This window comes from Lolium perenne, chromosome 4, assembly GCF_019359855.2.
Source record: "Lolium perenne isolate Kyuss_39 chromosome 4, Kyuss_2.0, whole genome shotgun sequence".
Classification (NCBI taxonomy): domain Eukaryota; kingdom Viridiplantae; phylum Streptophyta; class Magnoliopsida; order Poales; family Poaceae; genus Lolium; species Lolium perenne.
Window position 1 is genome coordinate 367424000 of NC_067247.2, and position 15540 is coordinate 367439539.

The following is a 15540-nucleotide window of genomic DNA, read 5'->3' on the forward strand; positions in this document are numbered from 1 at the left end:
CTGAAAGTATCCTCATAGTCAATGCCATACCTCTGCTTAAAATCTTTTGCAACCAGCCTCGCCTTATATCTGTCAATAGAGCCATCTGCCTTCTTCTTAATTCTGTACACCCATTTGCAATCAATCAAATTTCTGTTTCTACTTGCCGGGACAAGATGCCAAGTCTTGTTATCAAGAAGTGCATTATTTTTCTCCATGAAAATAATGCTTTCACTTCAAGAAAAAAACTTCCTCTCCAGAAAAAGAAAGAGATATCACCAAAGAAAACGGAAAGGCAATGACGGGCTAGACTGGCGTTTGCTTGGGGCGTCCCACGGTCCCAGGTCTGTTTCAGCGCAAATGAGTTAACGTGTTGCCGTCTTGGCAATACGGTCGAGGCGTACGGGTTTGGAGCTCTAGATCCGTAGGACCCAATGGTACGTTTTCATCGTGATCGCTCGTACGGTTTCGTGTGCTGTGAGCCTGTGAGTTGGACCTTGTTTGTCGCGGGTGGCTACTTGTAGCATGGCGTGAGAACCAGCCCTTGTTGTGCTGGCCCCTGGTTAGCAACTGTCGATATAGCTGGAGGGGTGATCGAGAAAATACACTGCAAACAAATAAATCAAGAAAGCGACGTGCAACCATCACATCTAAACGGAAAGTAGTCGCTGACCTTGGATGCGTTCTCTTTTGGCCAGGAATGTGAGATTTTTAGTCCCGCGGAGAGAACGCATCACTAGCCATTGGACCTTTTAGCCTACGATAGATGAAAACTTTCAAGATAAAATAGAAAACTGCCATGTCAAAGTCGTGGTCTCATTTTTTCCATGTCAGCTTTCCTCTCAGTCGTGTAGGGGCGCGATGCAGAGGGTCATCTTTCGATGACTCTACTTTCATCAAGAATTTCGAAGAAAACTTTGCTTCTTCTTCCACGCCATAATCTGTAAACCTAGGTCATGGTAAACTTGTCGACCGTAGCGACAGAAAGTATGATATTATCGTTGGGAAAAATCAAGGTAGCTAAAGTTAAAGAAGAAGAAGAAGAAGAAGAACAAGAACAAAAATGGAGCATCGTTTTAAGTTGACTGTGAGCTTTTTTTGTCCAAGCTGATGATCCTAAGAATCGGTTCTTAGAAATTTATATTGGTTAAACTAGTTAGAAATACCAAATTTGTGCAAAGAAAAAAAATTGAAATGGAAAAAAGAAAGTGCAAAGAAAAATAGAGAAGTTACCGAAGGAAAGAGGAAAAAAATAGGTAAAAATTCCAAAGCACCAGCAAAATAGTAGATGTGAAGTACCAGAGCCGCAAGAAGAAAGAAAAATCAAAGCAGCCAAGGTCGATGAACCCGTTGACAGAATGGAAGCGATATCATGTAGAGCGTCTTGATCTTCCGTGGGTTAGTTAAGGCATCTTCTGTTCAACCCAAACAAACCGAGTCGAGTCATTCCGAACTTGTTCGCCTGAACATGGACATGACCCAATGACGCGACCCAAACAGATCGAGTACACGATGACCTCTTTCAAGCCCAATTTTTGCTTTAGAATGCGGCCACGCGCACAACACCCGCGTCCGCGTGCATCCTCCTCTGGTCCTCCCCGGACTTGCCCGCTAGTGGCATACCAATGCATAGCCAAAGAAACCCCCTCTCTCACCGTTGTGACCCCATCATCTGTACCGTTCGTCGCTTTGTCGGTGTAGTCGGTTTGGCTGCTGCTCGCCGGAGGCCAAGACTATTGTCGGCTTTGTTGTGCGCAATTTTCGCAGCCAGACGATCTTGGGACCTAGGCGTTGTAGTGTTATGTCTTCGTCCCAATGCTCAACTGTTTTTTGCGGCTGTCGTCCATGACAGGACATGTTCGGCCATTTCGTCGACCGTTGGCTCAGACCCGTTCATCCTCCGTGCCGCCTAAGACATGTTCGGCCATTTGTGCGGCTAAATTGGGAGTTAATGGGGTTTCCTAGGATACCTAAAAGCATAGATTGCATGCATTGAGAATGAAAAATATGTCATTGTGCTTGGTAAGGGCAACATAGCACACATGTGGATGGGTGCGTCGTCATTCTTGAGGCGGTTGTGTCACAAGATATGTGGATTTGCCGGTCTTTCTTTAACATGACAGGTTCTCACAATTAATATCAATGTGCTCCAACGCTCTCAGGTATTTTCTAGGCTTGTGAAATGCAATGCTCAAGTGGTCAACTATAATATTAATATCCATGTATAGAACAAGAGGTACTATCTAGCTGATTGTATCTATCCTAATTGGTCTACAATTGTAAATACAATCAACTACCCTGAAGAAAAGAAATGTAAGAGGTTTGCAAAAGAACAAGAGACTTGTATGAAGGATGTGGAGCGGGTATTTGGTGTGCTCCAATCCCAGTTGCTATTATTCAGCACCCTGCTAGAACATGGATCATTAGAGCATCTCCAGCCGCGTCCCCCAAAGGAATTTGGGACGCGCCGGATAAAAAAACGTTCCCAGCCGCGTGTTCCAAAGGCTCTTTCCGTCCGGCGCGGCCTAACACGGTGTCCGGTGGCCCGAGCCCGTCCCCGCTACACAGGGGACCCTCCGGGCACGCCGGACACAACGATTTGCGACACCAAGAGACGCGGGCTCGACGCGTCAGCGACTCACAAACGGACGCTCAACCGCCGCCTACCTAGGGACGGTGCAGTTGCCGAGAAGGGGAACCGTCGCATTGGCAACCGCGTCGATCGACACACGAACTCCACGGAAGAGCAACCACCACTCTCTTCGATATATGTGCCGCCGTTCATCCGCGCTCAACAAGACCCCTATGTATGCACTTTCTCCGATCTACAACCAGCCGCCATTCATCGAAAGCTCTCCTCTCTCACAATGAGCGACCTCTCTCAGCTGCCATCAGACACCGACAACGAGGGTAAGCCGTCGGGATGGCGCCACTTGTGGGACAAAGATGCGACGCCTAGCAGCGATGATTCCCAGCCACCGGACAGTAGCAAGGAATGGGAGGCCGAGGAGGAGGAGGAAGAGGCTGAGGCGGCGGCCTGGGCGAAGGTGGAGGCGGAGGCGAAAGCGTAGGCGAAGGCGAATTAGCAGCCGGCGAGCACCGTCGACGACGTGGAGGACACAAGTTCCTCCGACGCGTCGAACGACACCGCCTCTTCGGAAGAGGTGACGAGCAGGAAGCACCACCGTGAGAACGACGAGGCGGGGCCATCAAAGAAATAGTTTAAATTTTTATATGTAATTTGTTTATATTTTTCGAAGTTTCTATATGTAATTTATTTATGTTGCACTGCTTTAAATATTAGCAGCAATATTAGTACAACGTTACCTACACATTTCTTCTATCTACTAAAATAAAAATATAGTATTTTAAAGTTTTGGGGGCGCATTTGGGGGACGCGGCTGGGGAGCGACGTCCCCAAGCGCGACACAAACGAAGCACGTCTTCCAAACGATAAATCCGGCGCCGTTTGGGGGACGCGGCTGGAGATGCTCTTAAGACCATGTGGGAAGTGATGATTGTTTGTGTGACTGTGCACAACATAATCGTGATAATAGCCTCCATGATCAAGGTGGCAATTTTATGGTGAATTGGTAGACCCGGAGCCAGCAACATTGTTGGGTATGGGCATCATGAGATTTGTGATCACCACATTCACCGTCGACTTCAAGAGGATTTGATTGAGTATACGTGGGATCATGTAGAAAACCAGTAGTCATCTCTCTCTCTCTTTTTGATTGTGAACTATGTTATTTATTTGGTTGTAAACTATTTCAATTTATTTGGTTGTAAACTTCATTATTGTTTTTCTTTCATATATTTCAATTTGGTGAAATGAGAAGAAAAAAAAAAAGAGGCAAAGTGGCCAGTGTAGACAAATGGGTCTTGTGAACTATATTCGAAATAGAGTCCGCTGGAGATGGCTAGGTATGACAAGGATGTGAGTTGTGGCGTGCGTGAGTGTGGTGCGTGTGTTTGTGCGTTTTGCGCAAGGGAAATGTGGAATGGAGCAGGTGCGCTTTCCACTTTATCTTTTTTGTATCTTCCAAATTATGTAATATTTCGATTTGATTTTTTTTAGGTCACTCAAAAATAACAAATAGAATGGAGGAAAAATAGTTTGGTTTTTTTTTGTGTAAAGTTAAATTTTAAATTATTTAAAATTCAAAATAAATTCTTGAAATACATATGTGGATAATGGCATAAAAAATCTAAAATATTTTTCCCACATTCCGATTGTTATGTTTAAGTAATCTGCAAATTTTCGAGTTCAAACAATGTGTGGTGTGAGAGATACAAAGATGAGAAATTGTTTGAAAGGAAAACAAAAAAGAACTTGCACGGATCTTGATGCAGTATACACGATTTGGATACGGGTGCTCACCAAGCACCTGCTCTGAAAGTCCACTCTCCTTTGCGCAAGATACTACAGCTTGCATCTTTCTTCTCTTTTTTGAGTTGTATAGCTTGTATTCTTAGTAGAGGCTCAAATAAAATCGCGGCCGGTGAATTAGGCTCCTCCATGATCAAGGGTCAGCATGGACGCGGAGGGTCATCACGTACGCCAGTATATATATTCCAGGCACGGCGCTCCCAGTCCCAGAGCTCACTCCACTCCTGCTCCTCTTCATTGCCGCCGCGCGCCGGTAGCAGGTACCCTCCCTCCCTCCGTGCTGCTTTTTCTTTCCTTTCCCTGTTGCTTGTAGGTATGATGTATGTTTGGATGTGTTATAGACATAGTGATGCCGGAAGCTAATTTATTTCCTTTCTCATCTAGAGCGTGATGTTCATGTTCTGTTTCTGCGACCATGCTTAGTGTGATGTGTTAGTACGCATGAATTTCTGTGGTTTTTGTAAAGTTTCATTCTTGAACTGTGTTGTAGCGACAAAACCTAGGAGCTGTTTTTCTTCAGAACCCATGAGTTTTCTTGTTACCCCACAAACGCGAACACTCAAAATATATATTTCTTAAGAGGAAAAGGCATAGCCCTGCTTTTCATTAGAGCAACAGAAACTAGGGAGTTTTATCGTGGTTTCACGCTGGGGATCACCAGCTTACACAAGTAGCAACAACGACTAGCAAGCCAACAAACAAAGCACAAAAACTCCCGTAACTATCCTAGTCCTAGGTCAGAAACGTGAAAACTCAAAATCCACACCTTTAGGCCGTGGTGGACTCCCTGCTGTCACCCGATCCCTGTAGGGGTTGATTCCCTAGCAATTCTACAAATCAATGAAAACATGATATTCTCGATGATCAAGCACATGGCTACATGGCTGATAGAGAAAATTTTCTCTTCTGGCCTCACAAACAGATCACCAAGTTTCAGAAGAACACTTCATTTTGTTAACCCCTGAACTTTCTTCTTCAGCGAGGGAATAAATGGTATAGCACAAGTTACATCTTCAATTTGGTGCATCCTCGGTAGATTTGGCATCCACCACTCCATTAACTCGTCAAAGTGAACATGGATACCATCTAGAGTAAAAGATAATGTCCTAAGCTTTAACAAAAACAGATCAAACTCCTCTACGAGCGCTACCCAGATTTGAGCTTGCACACTACACTTCCTGCAAAAAAAAGTTTTATTATCATTGTTTTTTGAAAATACTGAAGTACTACAGGAGACCAAAGTATCTGTTGTAATTTAATGTTGGAATCAGTTACATTAATCCAATCAAAATTAAGTTTGCCGTTTAGTACTCTCTCCTTCCATAAAAAGATGCCAAAGATTTGTTTAAATTCGGATGTATCTATACACTAAAGAGTGTCAAGATACATCCAAATTTAGTCAAACTTTCAACATCTATTTGTGGTCAGAGGTAGTACCAAAAAAAGATCTTTCAGCAACTAACTCCACAGAAGATCTTGTTTCACAAAGGCGCCATTGTTGACATAAGAAATTCAGAACTAAAGGGTACGGGAAATAAGGCAAACTAACAGCCTGGGTAGTATAATTCAATCATCAGTCATTTGTTTTGGACCAGTATGTTCTACTCCCTCCGATCGAAATTAATTGACTCCACTTTATATAAGTGAGGATGTACCTAGATGCGTTTGTCAACTAATTTAGATCGGAGGGAGTACATAAATGATGTACAAAATATTAAACAAGGAACTCCAATGGTTGGTCTTAGCTCAATTTCACAAAAAAGAAGTCTCACTATCATCATTAGCTCATTAGAAAGGAGACAACCTTTCCCTGAATTGTATTTAATATCTGTTGATTTGCTAGCAGATTTGCTCCTACCATATCTACCTGCCTTGCTAGCTTGATAGGTAGACATGTTCAGATGCTCCCTCGAGAAATTTACTCTGGAAAAGTATGTTACTCAAAGTACCGATCAGTGTCAGGCCTGCCTTCCTAGAGTCTATTTCGTTCCAAATTATGTCAAATATGGAATTCTGTTGTTTAAATCATTCAGGTACACAACAGAAAGGCCCAATATAACCTTCCCAATACTATATGCACATTGTTTTTCTGCAGATAAGTGAATCTTCTATTGTTAGAAAACTACAACCTTAATCTCAAAAAAAAACTGCAACCTTTAGTCAACTTTATTGTTTGAAAAAACGATCACTCATTACACTAATGTACTATTCATTTGATAAGACTGAATCTGACCTATTAACTCACCTCCCAACTCACCACTTTTAAGATATTGACGCATTGAACTGGATGGGTTGCGGATACAAAAATAGTGAGCTCCTTATGATTAGCATATGAAGTATCTTTAGAAGATCTTTGGGTTTGCAGGAGATGTGTCGCTTATCAACAGTGTGTTGACACCAGAAATTCATGATTTCAGGCAGCAACAGAGTTCAGCTTCTTTCTTTCCCTTGGTAGACCTTTGTATTGTTTTCAGTCTTCTAAGTCCATCAAATTTGCTCACCCTTCCGAAAACAGGAAAATAAACACATCTTTAATAGCATTTCATCATATTGATCAAATATATCTAGACATGCCGATTTTCGCTCTGCATTTTATGAGTTGTCAGTGGTTTACCGTACCTTTACATTTTACTATAACTAATATTTATCACTTCTCACTTATATGCATAGAAGGCGTGACACACAGCATATACGAGATACGACTGCTGAGTGGTTCAAGTACTTGAAGCAGGAAATGTCTTCCTCAACGTCTACTTCCAGTTCTTCTAGCCGAAACCGCCAGAGCTCCCGGGCAAGGGTATTAGCACAGACAACCCTTGATGCTGAACTCAATGATGAATATGAAGAATCTGGTGACTCCTTTGACAACTCCAAGCTGGTTGAAGCCCAGCTGACTGCTCCACCTTTGCAGCAGGGGCTGTCGGAGAAGGTCATAGCCTACTTGCAGCACATTCAGACAGGAAAGATAATCCAACCATTTGGTTGCTTGTTGGCCCTTGATGAGAAGAGCTTCAATGTCATCGCATTCAGTGAAAATGCGCCGGAAATGCTTACAACGGTCAGCCATGAAGTAACCAGTGTTGATAACCACCCAAGGCTAGGCATTGGCACAAATGTACAGTCTCTTTTCACTGACCAAGGTGCGCTGCATAAGGCACTGGGGTTTGCTGATGTTTCTTTGCTGAATCCTATCCTAGTTCAGTGCAAGACCTCAGGCAAGCCTTTCTATGCCATTGTTCATCGATCAACTGGTTGTTTGGTGGTAGACTTTGAGCCTGTAGAGCCAACAAAATTTCCTGCCACTGCTGCTGGGGCTTTGCACTCTTACAAGCTTGCTGCCAAGGCAATCTCCAAGATCCAGTCACTGCCAGGTGGAAGCATGGAAGTGCTATGCAATACTGTGGTTAAGGAACTCTTTGACCTTACAGGGTATGATAGGGTTATGGCTTACAAGTTTCATGAAGATGACCATGGCGAGGTCTTTGCCGAGATCACAAAGCCTGGTCTTGAGCCTTATCTAGGTCTGCACTATCCAGCCACTGATATCCCTCAAGCATCCAGGTTTCTTTTCATGAAGAACAAGGTACGGATGATCTGTGATTGCCGTGCGACATCCATAAAGGTCATCGAAGATGAGGCACATCCCTTTGATATTAGCTTGTGTGGTTCAGCACTCAGAGCACCACACAGTTGTCACCTTCAGTACATGGAGAACATGAACACGATTGCATCCCTTGTCATGGCTGTCGTGGTTAATGACGATGAAGAGGAGGATGAATTCGAGTCTGAACAACCAGCACAACACCAGCAGAAGAAGAAACTATGGGGCCTCCTTGTTTGTCATCATGAGAGCCCCAGATATATCCCTTTTCCTCTGCGTTATGCTTGTGAGTTCTTAGCACAGGTGGTTGCTGTCCATGTAAGCAAGGAGTTTGAATTGGAGAAACAGCTGCGTGAGAAGAGCATACTGAGGATGCAAACCGTTCTCTCTGGCATGCTGTTCAGAGAAGCCTCTCCCCTGACTATTGTATCAGGGACACCCAATGTCATGGACCTAGTCAAATGTGATGGTGCTGCTCTTTTGCATGGAGGCAAAGTATGGCGCCTGTGTAATGCTCCGACCGAGTCTCAGATACATGATATTGCCTTATGGCTGTCAGAAGTTCACAGGGATTCCACTGGCCTGAGTACTGATAGCCTCCATGATGCTGGCTATCCAGGAGCTTCTGCTCTTGGTGATATGATTTGTGGAATGGCAGTGGCCAAGATTAACTCCAAGGATATTCTTTTTTGGTTCAGGTCACATACAGGTGCTGAAATCAGATGGGCAGGTGCAAAGAATGATTCCTCGGACATGGATGACAGCAGAAAGATGCACCCAAGACTGTCTTTCAAAGCATTCCTTGAAGCTGTCAAGATGAAGAGCTTGTCTTGGACTGACTATGAGATAGATGCTATTCATTCGTTGCAACTTATACTTCGAGATATGCTGAATGATGCCATCAAGCCAACCCGCGAAGCTAGTTTAGATAAGCAGATTGGTAATCTTAAACTTGATGGGCTTGCAGAACTGCAGGCAGTGACCAGTGAAATGATTCGTCTAATGGAAACAACAACTGTTCCAATATTGGCAGTAGACGTCAATGGATTGGTCAACGGGTGGAATCAGAAAGCAGCGGAATTGACTGGGCTAAGAATTGATGATGCTATCGGAAGAGACATACTTTCCCTTGTGGAGAAATCTTCTCAACCAGTTGTCCAGAGGATGCTATATCTGGCTTTGCAGGGTGAGTAAAAAAATTCTGTTTGTTTTCATTATTTACCCCCTGCCTCTACTTTTAGCTGCAACTTTGTTTGCTATATATGTCTCCTTTTATATACTCTTGGGAGTATGTACTCCCACATACAGTATATCTGTTAAATGAATGCATTATGCCACTTTAACATTCCAAATATACCTCATTAATTATTCTAAGATACCTCAATATAGGTAGTAGGAAAAAGTATCATCGGAGCCCTTAGTTTTTTTAATATACCATTTTTCATGTACAGAAAAGCAGTAGGTATCCAAATAATATAAAGTATATGGACTCAAATGAATTTTTTCATAGACTCACTTTGAGGTATCTTGTAATCAGTAATGAAATATGTTTAAAATGATAAAGAGGTGTATATGTAGAATTGTAGATACATAATTTGTGTGTTGAACCTAACTGGTCACCGTGTCACCAACTTACACTATTTACACTTGATTAGTTGGCAATATCAATTCTCTAAATATTTCACTGATCAAGCAGGTAAAGAAGAGAAAGAAGTTCAATTTGAGGTGAAGACTCATGGCCCGAAGGTGGATGATGTCCCTGTTATCTTGATTGTGAATACTTGTGCAACTCGGGACCTTCATGGTCATGTTGTTGGGGTGTGCTTTGTAGCCCAAGATATGACTGTCCATAAGTTGGCGATGGACAAGTTTACTCGGGTTGAGAGAGACTACATGGCGATCATTCACAACCCGAACCCACTGATTCCTCCTATATTTGGTGCTGATGAATTTGGATGGTGCTCTGAGTGGAATGCTGCAATGACCAAGCTAACTGGGTGGCACAAAGATGAAATGCTTGATAAGAAGCTTCTTGGTGAAGTGTTTGACAGTAGCAATGCCTCTTGCCGTTTGAAGAACAAAAATGCATTTGTAGGTCTTTGCGTTCTTGTCTACAGTGCACTAGCCGGAGAAGGATCAAAAAAGGCTCCATTTAGCTTCTTCGACCGAAGTGGGAAGTACATTGAGTGTCTTCTATCAGTGAACAGAAAAAAAAATGAGGGTGGTCTCATCACTGGAGTATTCTGTTTTATTCATGTCGCTAGTCAGGAGCTGCAACATACTCTACAGGTGCAGAAAGCTTCAGAGCAGAAGTCAATAAAAAAGTTGAGGGCTTTCTCCTACATGAGACATGCGGTCACGAACCCTCTCTCAGGCATGCTTTACTCAAGGAAAGCACTGAAGAATACAGGTTTAAATGAAGAACAGATGAAGCAGATCCATGTCGCAGATAATTGTCACCACCAGCTAAACAAGATACTTGTGGACTTGGATCAAGATAACATCACCGAAAAGTACTGTTCTTGCCAAATCTTCTGAATTGTTCTATTAGGTTGATATTTTCTTTTGTTGTCCTAATTCCACTTGATTTCATGCCTATATGCCTTCTTATGTGACTAAAATTGAACGATAAATATGTTCACATTTACACAACTTGTTAAGCTTAGCCACTATGCTGCCTTGGGTAAACTTGCCCAGTATGGCTTCACTTACTAATCAAACATGCATTTAGATTTTTGAGTTACTATCTGCATAATAAACTTAATGTTATCTCTAGAAGCAACTTATCTTTCATCTTTTGTGGCCACATATGTAGCTGCTTGGATTTGGAGATGGCTGAATTTGTGTTGCAAGATGTGGTGATGGCTGCTGTAAGTCAAGTACTGCTAGCCTGCCAGGGAAAAGGGATCACAGTCTCTTGCAACATGCCAGAGATATTTCTGAAGCAATTAGTCTACGGAGATGGTGTTCGACTCCAGCAGATTCTCTCTGATGTCCTATTTGTTTCAGTGAAGTTCTCTCCCGTTGGAGGTTCTCTTGGGATTTCTTCCAAGCTGACAAAGAAAAGCATCAGAGGAAATCTTCATCTTATTGACCTTGAAATCAGGTATATTGATCGCTCAAGTTCAATTTGCATGCATAGGCCCATTAATTACTTTCTGACAAGGAAGACGAAACGTATGAATGCTCAATGGTCGTTTTTCGACGGGAATGCTTAGTGATAGTTATTCCTTTCTTTATTATTGTCAGGATCAAGCACCTGGAATTAGGAGTCCCAGCAGAGCTAATGTCACAAATGTTTGAGGAGGACAGCAAGGAGAAGTCAGAGGAGGGAATGGCCCTCCTAGTATCTAAAAACCTGTTGAGTCTCATGAATGGCGATGTACGCCATCTAAGGGAAGCTAACGTGTCAACCTTCATCCTCACCTTCGAACTTGAAATGCGACAATTATGAAGAAGCCAGTCCAACATATGGTCATGAGATGGTATGTGAAACAAAGATTAGTGTACGCACTTCCAGGGAAAAGCCAACCGACTAGGCTATGGACTTGGTGCCCTAATCATTTTTCAGTTAGTAATAAATTGAGTCTTAGGATTTGGGAACAGAAAGGTTTTGTCCCGAAGAAGGTTACCCTGCTGTTTCCAAATCGTTTAGAAGTCTATTTCTAATTCTAGTCGGAGTATTCATGTCATCGAATTATTTATATCCCCGCTGGTGGAGGAAACGAATCAAGCAAGAAACTAAACCTAAACTTCTATTAACCCCTGCGCCTTGTGTGCCTTCCTCTATTCCTGGCAAGGGGCGACGGGGTTTCATGCCTCGTTAGAGCACAGTTACTACCTGCGATCAACTCCCAATGCTCTTAGGTGCCAAGCATCTGCGAATACCCTGATGTGTTTCTTTTGTCACAACTGTTGGTCGTGCATATTTCTACTTTCTTAACCCATACTCCGTTGTGACAATACAAAAGGGTGCCCGTGAAACCCACAAACCCACAGCTAAAAGCTAGTATAGCTTATAGCTTTAGTCTTTAGTTACTGACATTATTGATAAAAAATCGTTGTCTCCCTAACTGCTACGGGTATGAGTGTATGACACTGAATGAAAAGCTATGGATATGATATTGTTCATCTATTTGTCACTGAAAGTGAAGTAATTTTCTGATGTGCGTACTATATATCTTATTAGTATGGAAGGGTTTGGATTTTAAGGTCCAATTTTCAGAAGTAGCGATGTCAGTGTGGCCTTTTGCTACATAATTTTGTTTTCTGCTTTCCATGCAGCAATGTTTCAGTTTCAAGGATAGCCATGAGCTGATGAGCGACGGTGAGTTAAAAATATACCGTAGGGGCTTCCCCTACGGTTTCACCGTCAAAAAATATATATATATATAGTAGAGGCAGTCAGTGCAGAAGCAAGGTTGGATTCTAGGATTGCTTGTCAATGGCTCAGGGCAAGGTTCAAGTTTAAGTCTACATGAATAAATTCTGAACTCAAATGCACACCAGGAAATGGTTCTTCAGAGAATAAAATTTCAGTAAACTCGATGGAAGTTTACCTTTGCTCCAGCATCAGATTGCAGTTTTCGCGCGGCGGCTGCGAATGCGTAGGCCAGAAAGAGGCCGCCGGTGGAGGGAGGGGGGGTGGCCGATGAGAGCGCCGCGCGGCGGCGGCGGTGGCGGCGGCCGGGATAGTGGAGTGGGGATGGGACGGCGCGGTGGGGCGTAAGAGAAAAATAACACGAAGGGTAAAATTGTCCATGTATAAAGTCAGGTTCGCCTGCTACCCGAGAAAAACGTTTGTCAAAAAATATCGGAACAAAAAATTAACGCCTATGTGCTGATATTATACGTGTGCACGCTAAATTTTCCGAAAAATTAATGTTTTTTATATCTTGCCTAAAAGAAATGAAGAAATGTCTTGTGAAAAGTTTTTTTAAACATCAAATTTTGTCATTTTTGAGATATCGATTTTCCGCGAACAACTTCACGAGCACATATAATGTCAAGATGTAGTCGCCGATTTCTTATTTCAATTTTTTTAACATTTTGAACTACATTTAAAAGATATTTTAAGAGCATCTCCAGTCGTGTCCCCCAGACCGTCCGCCAAACGGTGCCGGATCGAGCGTTTGGAGAACGAGTTTTATTCGAGCCGCGTTTGGGGGACGTCGCTCCCCGCGTCCCCCAAAGACCGTCCCCAATGAGGAATTGAAATAATTTGCATTCAAAAGAGATCGTTCCCGCTGAAGTCGTCGCGATCAGAGTAGCGGCGATCAAAGTACTGGGCGCGCGATCATATTACAGACCGACGTAAATTAGAAAAAGGGGTTGAGCGACGCCGACAGCGCACCCTGAGTCGACGTAGGCTCATCGATTACGATGAACTCGTCGTGATCTGACCGGTGTGCATGCTCCGTCGCCGACGTCGAGGCAGAGGCCAACGCAGGTGTAGTAGCGTCTGCCGGCTCTTGCTTCGGGGTTGGGGTCGCTGCCGCTGCCGCTGCCATTGCCGCTGCCTGGGACGCCGCCTCGGCCGCCACCATTTTGGCTTCGATGACGTCGAGGATCTAGCCTTTGAAGAAGTTGTGCGCGCCCGCGTCCGGGGAGACATTCCTTCTGTCGACGCTCTCAGCAGGGACATGTCGTCCCTGCGTTTTTTCAGCTCCATCTTCTCCTCTTGCCTCTTGAGCAGCGCCGCCCACCTTTCCTCGGCATTTTTGTCGCGGGAGAGCAAGATCGAGGAGACCTCGACGAGGCACTGCGTGAGCGACGCCTGCGTCTTCTCGGACGACGCAACGTCGGCCAAGGCGGTCTTGGTAGCCTTGTTGCCGATAGGGCGCCCTGCCGATGTTGCTAGCGGCGCATCCAGATCAATTGCGTCTTTCCCCTTCGACAATGAAATGCGCGTCAACTTTCATTTGTGGTTCTTCTTGAGCTTTCTATAGCAATGCATCAGCGCGAACGACTTATGCCCATCCAAGTTCTTCCGGTACAAATTCATGGTCTTGTCAAACTAACCAAAGAAAGCACAATCATTTCATCGAACACAATGTAGGCGCTACAGATTATGTAAGAAAGAGTCGTACCAGTTGGGCAACGTCGGCGCTGCTGTCGCCTCTGGTCTCTAAGTCATGATGGTACCCATGGAACATGTTCACCGACACCTGGATGATGGCTCATCGCGTCGACATTGCCTTTTGGCTCCTCTTCATTGTCACTTTGTTTACTTCCCGTATTTTTGGTTGGCGCCGATGATGGAGTCATGGCTCACCTTCGCCCATGACTCGCATAGACATTGATCCTCCAGAGGCGTCCACTTGGGGCCTCGTGTGCCCAACGCCTTCTTCTTCCTCATGTCGTCCGCGTCAACCTCCACGAGATCATCGGCATCCTCACCGGCACCCTCGTCGTCCTCTTCGTCAATGCCCTCTTTGTCCTCGTCGTCCTCCACCCCCTCCTCCTCCTCGTCCTCCACCACCTCCTCCTCCTCCGTCTCAGCACCGGTGCCGTCGAATTCGAGCGGGCCCCTGCGGCCATTGAACGGGGCGCCCTCCGGGCCGACTCCTGCCTCGTACGTCAGGGAGTAGAACATAGCGTTGGGGTTCAAGCCGCCATGAGGCAGCGCATCCTCATACCGCGGCGACAAGTTTGGCGTCACGCACCCGGGAGTGGCGGAGGGGCCGTCATTGTAGAACCCGGATGTCGACGGGGACAACACTCCCGGAATGTACGGCAGCACCGTCGTACTCCATGGGCTCGCGTTGGTGGCAGCGATACACCCGGCCGGCGCCTGCTGGTGCGCGCGCGCCGCCAACGCCTTCTTCTCCAGCTGCGCCGCCCTCCGTCCTTTCCGCTCCGCCGTCGACATCTTCCGGCGCAGACAGTCTTGATGCCACTGATCATCGGTCCAGCCTTCCGGCTTCTTCTTCGGAGTCGGTGATACGTCTCCGACGTATCGATAATTTCTTGTGTTCCATGCCACATTATTGATGATATCTACATGTTTTATGCACACTTTATGTCATATTCGTGCATTTTCTGGACCTAGCCTATTAACAAGATGCCGAAGTGCCAGTTGCTGTTTTCTGCTGTTTTTGGTTTCAGAAATCCTAGTAACGAAATATTCTCGGAATTGGACGAAATCAACGCCCAGGGTCCTATTTTGCCACGAAGCTTCCAGAAGACCGAAGAGGAGACGAAGTGGGGCCACGAGGTGGCCAGACTATAGGGCGGCGCGGCCCAGGTCTTGGCCGCGCCGACCTATAGTGTGGGCCCCTCGTGTGGCCCCCTGACCTGCCCTTCCGCCTACTTAAAGCCTCCGTCGCGAAACCCCCAGTACCGAGAGCCACGATACGGAAAACCTTCCAGAGACGCCGCCGCCGCCAATCCCATCTCGGGGGATTCAGGAGATCGCCTCCGGCACCCTGCCGGAGAGGGGAATCATCTCCCGGAGGACTCTACGCCGCCATGGTCGCCTCCGGAGTGATGAGTGAGTAGTCTACCCCTGGACTATGGGTCCATAGCAGTAGCTAGATGGTTGTCTTCTCCCCATTGTGCTTAATTG

At 45.1% G+C, this 15540-nt stretch overlaps 1 protein-coding gene across 1 annotated transcript; it reads left to right on the forward strand.

Annotated features, from left to right (window-relative positions):
• The first annotated feature begins 4571 nt into the window (after positions 1-4571).
• LOC127296667 (phytochrome A type 4) lies at positions 4572-11735 on the forward strand. Its single transcript, XM_051326846.2, has 5 exons — positions 4572-4632; positions 7043-9159; positions 9670-10486; positions 10789-11079; positions 11223-11735. Exons 2-5 carry the CDS (start codon positions 7107-7109, stop codon positions 11425-11427), a joined length of 3366 nt encoding a protein of 1121 aa, XP_051182806.2. The 5' UTR covers positions 4572-4632; positions 7043-7106; the 3' UTR covers positions 11428-11735.
• Positions 11736-15540: the final 3805 nt, after the last annotated feature.